Source organism: Carcharhinus amblyrhynchos, chromosome 26 (genome assembly GCF_965287045.1).
Source record: "Carcharhinus amblyrhynchos chromosome 26, sCarAmb.v2.hapA, whole genome shotgun sequence".
Taxonomy (NCBI): Eukaryota; Metazoa; Chordata; class Chondrichthyes; order Carcharhiniformes; family Carcharhinidae; genus Carcharhinus; species Carcharhinus amblyrhynchos.
This window is the reverse complement of record NC_137349.1, coordinates 22,440,637-22,454,223: the sequence shown is the minus strand read 5'-3', so window position 1 is coordinate 22,454,223 and position 13,587 is coordinate 22,440,637. Positions and strand designations below refer to the sequence as shown.

Here is a 13,587-nt window from a genome sequence, read left to right as displayed (position 1 = left end):
AGGAAGCCATTCGGTCCATCAAGTTTGCACCAGCTCTCCAAAAGATCAACCCACCTGGGCCCTATCCCTGTCACTCTACATATTTACCCTGCTAACTCCCCAAACCTCCACATCTTGGGACACTAAGGGTCAATTTATCATAGCAAATCAACCTAACTTGCATATTTTTGGACTGTGGGAGGAAACCAGACCACCCCAGAGGAAACCCAAGCAGATGTGGGGAGAATATGCAAACTCCACATGGACTGTCACCCAAGGCTGGAATTGAACCCAAGTTCCTGGCACTCTATGGCAGCAGTAAAAATCATTAGAAAAATATTATAAAGTAGGTTTAATTCCCAGCCTGAAGTTAGCTGATCTAACTGATCTCAATTGCCTTTGAACAGACTCAATGTCACTTCATTAAGAAAGGTATAAGAAGAATCAGTTAGAGTTCCTGGCAGTGACCAAGATTCACTGGCTCCCATTAGAAAATGATTCTGAAATTATGGAGAATGAAAACCATCCACGTTCAAATAGATTTCTGACAGTTGCTATTTGAGGTCATACATAAAGCATGGCTAATATTAGACAAGTTAATGGAGGACTGATGCACAGATGGCATGGCATCTTTAACAAGGCACGTGTTGAAAGTGTTATGGGATGCTCGCCTGGTTAGCAAGTGCAGCTCCATCAATATCAAACTTGATACCATTCAAGATAAAGCAGCTGCTTGATCAGCAACCCACCCATCACCTTCACTAAACATTCACTCCTTCCACCATCAGTGCACAATGGGAGCTGTGGGAATCATGGGCTGAATGGCCTCCTTCTGCATGGTAGGGATTCTATGATGATACACAAGATGTACTGGAGCAACTCATCAAGATTCCTGCGCTAACACCTTCCAAAGCTGTGATCTTTCCTACCAATTGTTTTTCATCTCTCAAGGCCAGGGTGATCATGTTCATCATCTGAGCTGTATGATACGATTCTTGCGGATAATTAGGTGACTGCTGAGGGCAATCTATATCTGAAAAGTTCTGCTGCAAACAGAACAGGGTGAGGTTAATGGAGCTTTGGATAAGCTGCTGGTTCAAAATTTCCACTCTGCTGCTGATATGTTTTAAGAAGCCTGCAGCTTTTTTATTTGATTGCATCAAGTGCACCAATCCTGGGCAAGTGTCTTTCAACTCTTGGACCAATATCAAACTTCTTAAACAAAGATGCTTCAGATGCACTTGTAGCGCCTGCTTAAACAGCATGATAGTGTGTCCCAGACTCAAATTCTCCCCAGAAGATTTGCATTGTTAAGCGAGTGTCAGGCAGTCAAGTTGCATGACAAGCCCAACTCAGTTTGTACTGTTTCAATATGATGTGGATGTTTGGCATGCCAGCTCAGGTGAGCATCTCAGTGTTTTGTATTTTGTCCTGCTATTGCATCTTCAGAAGCTTCTGAAGATAGTTCAAGTGAAAGCATTTGAGTTTTTTGGTATGACTCTGGTACACAGTCCAAGTCTCATATGCTAGAGCAGAGTGGGCAGAGCTATATCTTTATAGACCTTCAGTTTTGTAGGTAGACTTATTCCTCTTCATTTCCCAGATTGATGTTTGATGTCCACCAAAGGCTTACACTTGCATTTGTCTCTGTGGTTAGGTGACCCATGACCTCCAGGATTGTTGCAGAAATATTGATATTTTTTCATGAGCATGGATAAAACTTCAAAATGTGGAAGCCAAGTTTACAACTAGCTAGACTCTGCAATTTGCAAACTGCAGAGGTGGAACAGGCAGTAGTCATGTAGCCAGGTCTTGGGTAATCAACCTCTCATTGAAACCGGACAGGCCTGGAACTGCCTTGCCAGGTGCTACCTGCCAAATTGTTTCAAAACAAACTATTGTTTACACCTCCAGTAAATGGAGGCCTTATTCCCATAACTCTATGCATTTACCCTAACTAGTCTCCCTGGCACCAAAGGGCAATTTAGCATGGCCAATCCACTTAACCAGCACAACTTGGACTATGGGAAGAAACCAGAGCACCCAGTGGAAACCCACACAGACACAGGGAGAACGAGTAGTCACCTCCTTGGATCTTCCTGGACTGCCCAATGGTAGTATTGGATACAGGCCATAGACTCTTTGAGAAGGACGTAAAGAGGGGATAAAAGAAGCAACCAGAGCCCCAGCTTTCTCTGCTTTTGCAGACAGCACCTTTGACTGGCAGCTGAGCAGCACAGCATCTCCAGCTCCCTGTACCTCGTGGCATCATCAAACTAACCAGACCCAGAGACCACCCCGGTGAGATGACCCGAAGACCAGAACCAGCTCTAGGGGAAGGAGAAAGCACAATCGATGACTACAGATCATGAAATATTAGCCAACCTTCAAAGACTGAGGAACTGTCTGCCTAGCCTTATGGAATCAGAATTACCAATCTTCTCAGATAAAGAGTTCAAATATAGTGATAGGGACCTGTGGATGGTAAGGTATGCTTAGATACCTTGCACCTTTGTAACACCTCGACATCAGTATAGACAATGCAAGATGAGTGAAGCTATCCATTGCTGACAGGTTTAAGTCATGGATTGAAACTTGGGTTCTAATGCTTCCTTGGAGCAAGCTGATACTTTTTTTTGTGCTGCTCATAAAGCTAAAGTTGTCACATGCATTGGAGAATATGTCCATGATAAATTGGAGCATACTCCAAGTTACTGAAGTTCTTTGAGGAAGTAACATGTGCTGTGGATAAACTTCAATATTTCCAGAGGCCTTTGATACAGTCCCACAACTGCAATCAGTAAGGATAGGCAACAACACCTCCTCCACGATCATCCTCAACACCAGTGTCACACAAGACTGTGTCCTCAACCCCTTACTATATTCCTTACATACTTATGATTGTATGGCCAAATTCCCCTCTGACTCAACTTTCAAGTTTGCTGATAACACTGTCATAGTGGATCGGATCTCAAAAATGATAAGACAGAGTACAGGTATGAAGTAGAGAAACTGGTGAACTGGTGCGATGACAATAATCTCTCCTTCAATGTCAACAAAATGAAGGAAATAGTCATCGACTTCAGGAAGCATAGTGGAGAACATGCCCCTGTCTACATCAATGGGGATGAAGTAGAAATGGTCGACAGCTTCAAGTTTTTAGGTGTCCAGATCGCCAACAATCTGTGCTGGTACACCCTGCCAACACTATGGTTAAGAAAGCCCAGCAATGCTTCTACTTTCTCAGAAGATGAAGGAAATTTGGCACGTCAGCAACGACTCTCACCAACTTTTATGGATGCACCATAGAAAGCATTCTTTCTGGTTGTATCACAGCTTGGTATGGCTCCTGCTCTGTCCAAGACCACAAGAAACTACAGGATTGTGAATGAAGCCCTGTCCATCATGTAAACCAGCCTCATATTCATTGACTCTGTCTACAGTTCCAGCTGCCTCAGAAAAGCAGCCAGCACCCCGGACCTTCCACCTTCTTTGTCACAAAAAAGATACAGAAGTCTGAGGTCATGTACCAACTGACTCTTCCCTGCTGCCATCAGACTTTTGAATGGACCTACTTCGCACTAAGTTGATCTTTCTCTACAAACTAGCTGTGACTGTAACACTACATTCTGCACTCTCTCCTTTCTTTCTCTATGAACAGTATGTGTTACCTGTATAGCATGCAAGAAACCATGCTTTTTACTGTATACTAATGCATGGGACAATAATAAATCAAATCAGAATCAAATGACTGAGCTCTCCAACAGTCCAACAACTCTATTAACAGTCCTTCACTGCATCAGACTGGATTATAAACTTAATCACTAGAATACAACATGAAGCTGTGGCCTTCAAACATTGAGACATGTGTGCTACAACAGAACAAAAGAATAGTGGCCAAAGATAACAGCAACAGAACAAAAGGTACTTCACAATGTTTACAGAAAATTCCACAGTGAGAGATTTACTTGGTGGTTGGTGATCTACACACATCATGTGACCAGATTGAAATGTATATTGCTGAGCAATGTTGATATCTGGGGTGTAAATGCTACAGTGAGGGTGCTTCAGTGTAGCTGGATTAAGAAAGTGAAAACAATCCAACAGATTGCTTGCTGTTATACATTATCCAGAGGCTCCTATTAGAAAGGATACACGGATGCCACAAGGAAATCAAACACAGCTGTAATGAACAGCCTGCCAAAATTCAGTTTGTTTACACACAAAGATTTAGCACCCTTTCTGTTGCACTCCTGCATATGATAAAAGCATTTGTCAGCCTGATATGTGATCTTTGTCTTCTCTATTACAACTATTCCAGTTTAATTTATTGATACTGCTTTATTCAATATCTTTATGAACGTTATACTTTACATTACATTGCATCTTAATTTAACCAAATTAATCTCTTTTCCTGTCCCTTCACTATATACTTCTATATTTTTTTCATCTGAATTGTGTTATTTCTTCTGCTGTAAGTCACTTGCTGTCATACATTATCCACTGGCTCCTATTAGAAAGGATACATGGATGCCACAAGGAAATCAAACACAGCTGTAATGAACTAATGCTAATATATGCTAATGTATATACATGCTAATATATTTTCACCTGAAAAAAAATTATGCCCAACTCCCCTGATACTTCTAGTAATAATCCAACATCTCTTTTATTAGACATTCCACTCATTGGAGACAATCTTTCATTACTCACTCTCTCAATAGCTTTCAATGTTTTGAAAACTTCTAATTCCTTGTACCACATCCAAAGAGAAAACATCAACTTTTGAGCTTATTTGCATAATTACAGCTTGCAATTTATCATTCTACCAGGTCTTACTTTTATCTTTTCCATGTCCACTTTCTGTAATGAGACGGCCAATGCTCATAGAATGGCTAAGGGACCGAAGTAGGCTAATCATCCTGTTCAGTCCACACTGGCTCTCTGCAAGTACAATTCAGTGTGTCCCACTCCTTTGCTCTTTCTCCATAACCTTGTACATGTTTTATCTTCAGGTGTTTATCCAATTCCTTTTTGGAAGACACAATTGAATCTGTCTCCAACAAACTCAGTGCATTTAGGATCTCAACCACTTGCTGCGTGAAAAACCTTTTCCCTTATCGCCTTTGGGTCTTTTGTTACTCATTCTGAATCTTATCTCCTTGTTCTTGACAGAAGGAACAGTTTCTCTCTATCTATTCTGTCTAGGCATTACCATCACTGAAGACCTGTCTATCAACATCCTGCGCATTACCATTGAACAGATACAGAACTGGATCAGCCATTTAAATAATTTGGCTACAAGGGCAGATCAAAACTTGGGAATTCTGCAACAAGTAACTCGTCTTCTGACACCACAAAGCCTGTTCACCATCAACAAGGCACAAGTAGGGAGTGTGATGAAATACTTACCATTTGCTTTGATGAGTGTATCCAACAAAATCAATTAGTTTGACACAATCCAGGATAAAACAGCCCACTTGACTGGCATCCCATCTACCAACATACACATTCAGTCTCTGATACAATGGCAGCAGTGTGTATATAGCTACAAGATGCACTGCATCTCCCGACAGCTCCTGCAAAGGCACCTTCCAAACCTGCAACCACTAAGGACAGCAAGCGCATGGGAATACCACCACCTGCAGGTTTCCCATAATTCCAGTTGCTCCAATCTAGCTACATAACTGAAGCCTCATCCCTGGAACCATTCTTGTAAACTTTTTTTTACAATCTCTCTAAAGCTTTCACTTCCTTCCTATGGTGCCTCGAATTGGACAGAGTTGCCAGAATTTTACCAACATGCCCGCCCCAGGATCAGGATGAGCAAGGCTTGCAGAACAGCGTTCTCCATTGGCTTTGGGAGGATCTTACAAGCCTCAGGCGGGCAAGGCAGTAAAATTCCAGCAAATGTGCCTACAGATCAAGATGTAGAGATGCTGGTATTGGACTGGGATAAACACAGTAATAAGTCTCACAACATCAGGTTAAAGTCCAACAGGTTTACTTGGTAGTAAAAGCCACTAACTTTTGGAGCACTGCTCCTTCGTCAGGTAAGTAGGAGTTCTGTGAAGGAGCAGCCTCCGAAAGCTGGTGGCTTTTGCTACCAAATAAACCTGTTGGACTTTAACCTGGTGTTGTGAGACTTCTTACTGTGGCTAGAGACCAAACCAGAGTTTTACAAATGTTCATTGTAACATTTATAAATGTTCCTTGCTTATGTAAGCTATGCCTCAATTTATAAAGTCCATGATCCCAGTTATAACCATATTTTCAATCTGCCCTGCTACAATGATTTGTGCATATAGGAACGTGAATAGGCCATTCAGCCCATTGAGCCCACTCTCCCATTCAATGAGATCATGGCTGATCTGTGACCTGGCTCCACATACCTGCCTTCAGTCCATATCCCTTAATACCTTTGATTTGATTTGATTTATTATAGTCACATGTATTAACATAGTGAAAAGTATTGTTTCTTGCATGCAATACAAAGCATGCCGTTCTTAGAGAAGGAAACGAGAGAGTGCAGAATGTAGTGTTACAGTCATACCTCAGGTGTAGAGAAAGATCAACTTAATGCTAGGTAAGTCCATTCAAAGGGAAGAAGCTGTTCTTGAGTCGGTTGGTACATGATCTCAGACTTTTGTGGAAGAGAGAATGCCAGGAGTGCATGGGATCTTTAATTATGCTGGCTGCTTTGCCGAGGAAGTGGTAAGTGTAGACAGAGTCAATGGATGGGAGGCTGGTTTGTGCGATGGATTGGGCTATATTCACGACTTTTGTAGTTCCTTGCGGTCTTGGGCAGAGTAGGAGCCATACCAAGCTGTGATATAACCATAAAGAATGCTTCTTATGGTACATCTGTAAAAGTTTGTGAGAGTCATGGCTAACATGCCAAATTTCCTTAGTCTTCTGAGAAAGTAGAGGCACACCTTTGCTTAACAAAAAGTTTCCTATCTCAGATTTAAAGATATCAACTGCCATTTCTCTAAGAGTTCCAAACCTCCACCACCCTTTTCGCATAGAAGTGCTTCCTAACATCACTCCTGAATGGTTTGGCCCTAATTTTTAGTAATTTGTCCCCTATTTCTAGAATCTTCAATCAGTGGAAATAATTTTTTAACTACTGCCTTTTCCTGTTAGCATCTTGAAGACTTCAATCAAATCACTCCTTAACCTTCTAAATTCTGAGAAAAAAGGTCAAATTTGTAAAATCTCCCCTCATAATTAAACAGATGAAGTCCAGGTATCAGTTTTGTAAATCTATGCTGCACTCGAAGGCCAATATATCCTTCCTAAAGTGTGGTGCTCAGATCTGCTCACGTATTCCAAGTAGCGTTTTGTAATGCTGCAGTATAACTTCTGCATCCTTATATCTTGAGGCACAGCCTCAAGATAAAGGGGGGGCGGTTTAGAACAGAGTTGAGGAGGAACTTCTTCACTCAAAGGGTGGTGAATCTCTGGAATTCTCTGCCCGTTGAGGTGGTGGAGGCTGCCTCGCTAAATATTTTTAAGACGCGGGTTGATGGGTTTTTGATAAGCGAGGGGATTAAGGGTTATGGGGAGAGGGCGGGAATGTGGAACTGAGCCACGACAGATCAGCCATGATCTTATTGAATGGCGGGGCAGGCTCAAAGGGCTGGATGGCCTACTCCTGCTCCTATTTCTTATGTTCTTATATTCCAATTCTTTAGATATAAAGACCAACTTTATTAGCCTTGTTTATTTTCTGCACCTGTTCATGATATGTATATGCATCTGAGTCTTTCTGATCCAGAGCTTCCTTTAGAATTGTACCTGTAGGAAAGAAAATCCTAGTAGGTTAGAGAAATTTTAAATTAGGGATTTAAGGCACTAATCAAACCACTGACACTAAGTGAAATGGCCTCAGATCAGACTAAGTTTAATAGGGAAAATGCCTGCATAAAGGCATATGAGATTTGAACAAGCATTTCTGATTTAAATATGTATTTTGGTATTTTAAATGTATTAATTGTATTTTATGAAAGTAATTGTGCACTTTAGCCAAGATAAGACTGCTGCAAGAGGTGATGGGATGAAGCCTCAACAGAGAGAACCACATCCTTTGGAAACAATGAAACCTCAGAACGTGCAAGTTCTTATCAGCGAAAGTTGTGAGCAGAAAGGTTCTCAGGGCTGCTTACGAATAGAATTTTTCTACACATTCTCAGACGTGAGAATGTACATCTGTCTCATTTGGCCAGTGATGTAGCAGGAGTCGGTGGGAACCTTAACTTTTATCTTTGTAGCTGAGTGTCAGAGATTACAAGGCAACAGAAGAAGAAGCATCATCAAAAAGGGAAGCATCTGGATTCTTTGGACCAATGAAATCCCATGATGTTGAAAGGTAGAATGCAATTGGCTAAAGTATGTGACAAGTGTTAACAACGATTGATTTATATTGAAGATGATTTGATCATAACTTACGGAAGGCAGGAAAATTTGATATGAAAAATGTACAACTGATTAACGTCAGTGGTATTGGAACGCTAAAAGCCATATCTCGTAATGGTGCATTGAATAAATCCAATGTTCATTCTCCCATCGATCATTGGATAGTAAAGATACTTTAAACCAGGACAATGGCTTTTGTGAGTCTTTGTATTGGTTGAAGTTTTGGCGATACCTAAGCTCCAGAAACCCTGCAACAGTACCCTTTATTTTATATTGCCTCCCCCTGCTCGTCTCACCCTGCTGACCAATCTATCCATTTATGCCCCAACAACATTCAAAGAATCTGCTTTCAGAGTTCCAAAGATTCACAACCCTCCAAGAAAGAAAAATGCCTCATTTCCATTTTAAATGGGTGATCCCTGCTTCTTAAACACTGATCCCTAGAACTAAAAACAGCACAGCAAAGTAACAAGCCCTTCGGCCCACCAAATCTGTGTCGACACAGATGCCTCTCTAACCTTTTCTTGCCTCTATGTGGTCCATATCCCTCTATTCCCTGCCTATTCATGTATCTATCTAGATGCGTCTTGAACGTTGTTATAGAATCTGCTTCCACCATCTCCTCCAACAGCATTTTCCAGGAATTCACCACTCTTTGTGTGAAAAACTTGCCCCATACATCTCTTTTAAACTTTCCCATTCTCACTCTCAATCTATGCCCCCAAGTAATTGACCCTTCGATCCTGGGAAAAATATTCTGACTCTCCACTCTATCCATGCCTATCATAATCTTGTGAACCTCTATCAGGTCCCCCCCCTTATCCTCTGATGTTCCAATGAAAACAATCCAAGTTTGTTCAACCTTTCTTCATTATCCATTGGACTACGTCCATAGTTCATAGTCATTGGAGTATGAAGAAAAGTTGATGGTCCCTAATTCTACACTCTCCCACAAGGGGAAACATATTCTCACATCCACCGTCAGGACTCCTCATGATCTTATTTTGTAGTTTGAAATGTGGTGGGTTAAGTAAAAGCAATCCCCATTCTTAACATTTCCTGAAACTAGCTTTGTTCTTACTTTTCCAGTGTTTTTTTTTAAAACCTTTCTTTAATAATTGCTTTTAAAGGTTTTAATTTTATGTACTAAATTCACTAATCTCTTCTGTGCATTTTATTCTTTGGTAGTTTATTCATGCAGTTGGTACTTTTCATTTTATCCTCACCAAAAATTCAAATGCTTTTTTGATTTTCTAATATTTAAGTTTCTGGTTAAAGAACTTTGCATGAAGCATAATTACAAATATCAGAGATGTTGTTAAACTAACTTGACTGAAATTGGAACTCCTTGAATTGAGTACACAAACAAAATACATTCTTAAGAGTGAATCTCAGCTGCTATTCAAGTTTCAACTGCTGCAAGTTTAACCAACTTATTGCAACGTGCACGAGTACAGCAACAAATGTAATAGGCTTTACCATTATTACAAAAGAAAGAGACAATAAGTATTTTATTGCTACACTATCAGTATACTATATCAAGACATTCCTAGTCAGTGATTAAAATCATGTTGAAAAATCATACATTATTTACAGTTTCTATAAATGCTACTGTCATAACCTAAAACTGAAAGGCTAACATCTAGCTTTCCTTGAGACCCATAAAGTAGGTAGACAATACCTGGCGAATTTCTTCAGCTTGCCTATCAACCGTTCTATCTGACACTATTTGGTTCGGCTGAGGAAATTCCTCCTGTCCAAGAGCACCCAGCCAGTCATTATTAAAACCATCATTATGTTTTTCACAGATATTGTGAAGAATACAACAGGCAGTGATCATTGTTGGGATCAGTTCAAGGCTACAGTCATTCCTCTTGAGAAGACATTGCCAACGTGCTTTGAGTCGTCCAAATGCATCATCTATCACAGTGTGAGCTTGGCTTAACCTGTAGTTAAACACCAGTTGATGCTGCGATAGTTTTACTGTTTCAGAGTAAGGCTTCAGGAGCCATTCCTGTAGCGGATACGAAGAGCTGCCTATTAGTAGATATTTCATTGGTGTTCTCAGAATATTTTTTGAGCAATCAGGGAATAACCTTCCTTCAATAGCCATTCTCCATAGATCAGAACTCCTCAGATTTTTTGTATCAAGAGAACTCCCAGAAAATCCAGTACAGACATCCCAGAAATTCCCAGTGTCATCAACTACACCTTGTAACACAACTGAATGCCATCCCTTTTTGTTTAGGTAATCTTTGTGATATTGTGGAGGGGCAATGATGGGTATGTGGCAGCTATCAATGGCACCAACACATTGGGGAAAATCCCATTTCTGACCAAACTTTTGGGCTATTGTTTCAAATTCTTGATTGGAAGGCATCCTAAGATACAGAGGCTTTAAGAGAGACACAATAGCATGGCATACTTCTCTTACACATTTACAAACAGTTGATCGGCCTATCCCAAACAAATGACTAATAGTTCTATATTCCACATTAGTAGCAAGTCGCCAAAATGCCACAGCAACTCTTTTTTCCAGAGGCAGTGCAGGACGAAGATGAGTATTTCGACGTGAAACCATAGGTTTCAGCTGGCTACAGATATGGAAAAATGTTTCCTTAGACATTCTGAAATTTTCCAGCCAATCATTTGGCTGAAAGTCCTTCATAACCACACGTTCCCACCAGTCTGAACTTCGTGGTTTACACCAGATTCTTGTCCGACAGTTACATCTACTACCTCCACGTGCCATCACCATCTACAAACAAAGAAAAATATTGTTGTAATTATACTCCTTAGATATTCAGCAATACTGCAAGTTTTTTTATTTGACGGTTATAGTAAAAAACCATATACGTTGACAACATTTTCCTGCCGAGGCATGCTGCGATCATAGTGTATGAACATTGCACAGGTATTAAAAAATAAAGATACACTTCAGCTGTGGTAACACAAATTGTAGTTAACATTTCCTCTTGGATGGACATTTTATTAATATGATAACAAACAATAAATAACTTTTACTCTAAATCAATGACAATGAGGTCTTTAATCATTAGACCCAAGAGAACAACTTGAGCTAATTTAAAACCATTTTAAGTGCACAATGCAATAAAGCCATACAGTTTGGCGTGTGTTCATTGAAGGGGTTTGTTCACATTTTGAAGATTTTGTTTAAAAAACTTAATATAAGGAATCATAAAATGAAAAATTGTAATTTGGACCTATCAAAAAGATTTATCTTGCAGAACTTGAAGATGTATAAAACTTTTAAAATGGTTTTTTTTATCCAGCTTGCAATTGAATATGATAGAATTTGTTTTTTCCTCGAACTCAGCCAAGGGTTTTTCTTAAACTCAACCAACTTGAACTCCATTCATTTCCACCCAGAGATTTGCAATTTAGGGGATTAAACTTGTTATGTTATGAAAGTTGATTTCTTACAAGCACACACTCCATCCCAAATGTAAATACGGAGGTTTCAATCAACACTCAAGTACGGTTAGAGGGAAAAATCAAACTGGATTCGCAAACTAGTTTAATAAAGCCTCTGCAATTTTGCTTAGCTTTTAAAGCTTGATAATTTCTTAACGCATAATTAGTTTTTCAACTTTTGAAAAATCATAAACAGAAAGATTGACAGTTCAGTTGTTAATTTAAAACTACACTGACACCTAAATGATAATAGCTGTATCAAATCACTTTTTGTCTGGAATTAGGAGTTGGAAAAGAAGTTATTCTTCAGCTTTTATCTACATGTGTATTCTGCTAAAATTCAGAAGAAACTTTTCATCTAAAGCTTTGAGATAAAAAAAACACCCAATGTCAGAATCAGTTACTTCCAGATCACAGCTAACTGCACTAAGTTCTCTACATTCTAGCCTGACAATAGCTCACATAACATCAAAAATAATTGAAATAAATGTAAGAAGCACGCTCTTATATGCCAACTTTAACTTAACAGGACCCTTTCAATCAGCACATAGAAAATGCAACTAGCCCCGGTCATATATATATTTGTTTCCCCTCAGTAAATTCTCCCTCCATAGTCCATCCAGTTTCTGAATAACTTAAACAAGACATTTTACATCTAGGGGGAGAGCAGATATTTGTAAAAGGTTTGAATTTTATAGTACAGAAGGAGTTATGTGGTCCATTACACCGATTCCAGTTTTCTGAAAAAGACACATACATGGTGCCACTCCCCTATCTTTCCCTCTCATCTTTTACTTACATCTTATCCAATATTTATCTTTTTCCTATTCGGAAGCTGTTGTAGTGCTTGCTTCTATCACTTTCTGGTGAGCTGCTGCAATGTTCTAACCACCCGCTGCTTAAAAAAAATCCTAACCTGATTAGGATCAGCTAATAAAGCCCATCTCAATATTAGTCACGATTGTGGAATATTTTAAAAATAGATCGCCACATGTTTCACACCTGACGCTACTTAAATCGTATCGATGGTCTAATTTGAGACTCCCCTTTAAGTAACGGGATCCAAAACAAAAAAGGAAATGCGTCCACCCGCCAAAGTCACTTGCTTTTATGTTGTGGTTCTGAATGGGATTACAAGCTCCAGCTATGGGTGAACACGATAGGGAGTATGAACAGGCTTGAGTGGTTCTTCTCCTGTTCATTGGAGACCACTGCTTTCAGGAGTTAGGGGGCCAAAGGCGAGTGAAAGTTTTGCCTTTTGTGTGACCCACACGCAAGTTTGTTGTTGTTGTTGTTTCCTCTAATTTCCCTTTCCCTCTCCCATTTACCAAGATCATTTTCCTCTGGCGCTGCTGGAAGTACTGCCTCAATCTCAGCCTCCTCTGCGCGTCGTTCCTCCTCTCCGCGCCCGCACTCTCGTAGTCGGCGCGGCGTTTCATTAAGAGAAACAGGAGTAGGAACATCATGGGCAGCACTGTCTCCTCCGCCATGTTGACTGTCCTGAGAAGTGCTGGGGAGGGTCCCCAGCTTCACCCCCCATTCCCGCCACTTGGGGCCTGGGGCCGGAACACACATCGGCAATTGGAACCGAACTCCCAGCCACCAAACCTCCCTCTTTAGATTGACTGAGGACGAACAAATATATATATATATGTGTATACACGACCGGGGCTTTGGAAAGTTAATTCGATTTTAAACCCGCTTCGTTTAGGGTGATGGGGTAACCATGGTGACCACCCACCCCCCCGCGTCGCC

At 40.3% G+C, this 13,587-nt stretch overlaps 1 protein-coding gene across 1 annotated transcript; it reads right to left on the bottom strand.

The window, feature by feature from the left end:
- Positions 1–8,362: 8,362 nt before the first annotated feature.
- Positions 8,363–13,322, bottom strand: LOC145358499 (uncharacterized). Its single transcript, XM_080212614.1, has 2 exons — positions 13,161–13,322; positions 8,363–11,155 (listed from the first exon to the last, which is right to left on the bottom strand). The coding sequence occupies exons 1-2, from the start codon at positions 13,320–13,322 to the stop codon at positions 10,040–10,042; spliced, it is 1,278 nt and encodes a 425-aa protein (XP_080068740.1). The 3' UTR covers positions 8,363–10,039.
- Positions 13,323–13,587: the final 265 nt, after the last annotated feature.

Bases quoted from the DNA above. Each gene is read 5' to 3' on its own strand.
- LOC145358499 (XM_080212614.1), bottom strand. From the start codon at position 13,322: ATGGCGGAGGAGACAGTGCTGCCCATGATGTTCCTACTCCTGTTTCTC. The intron at 11,156-13,160 runs GTAAATGGGAGA...CTTTGTTTGTAG, and splicing joins GCCAGAGGAAAATGATCTTG to ATGGTGATGGCACGTGGAGG.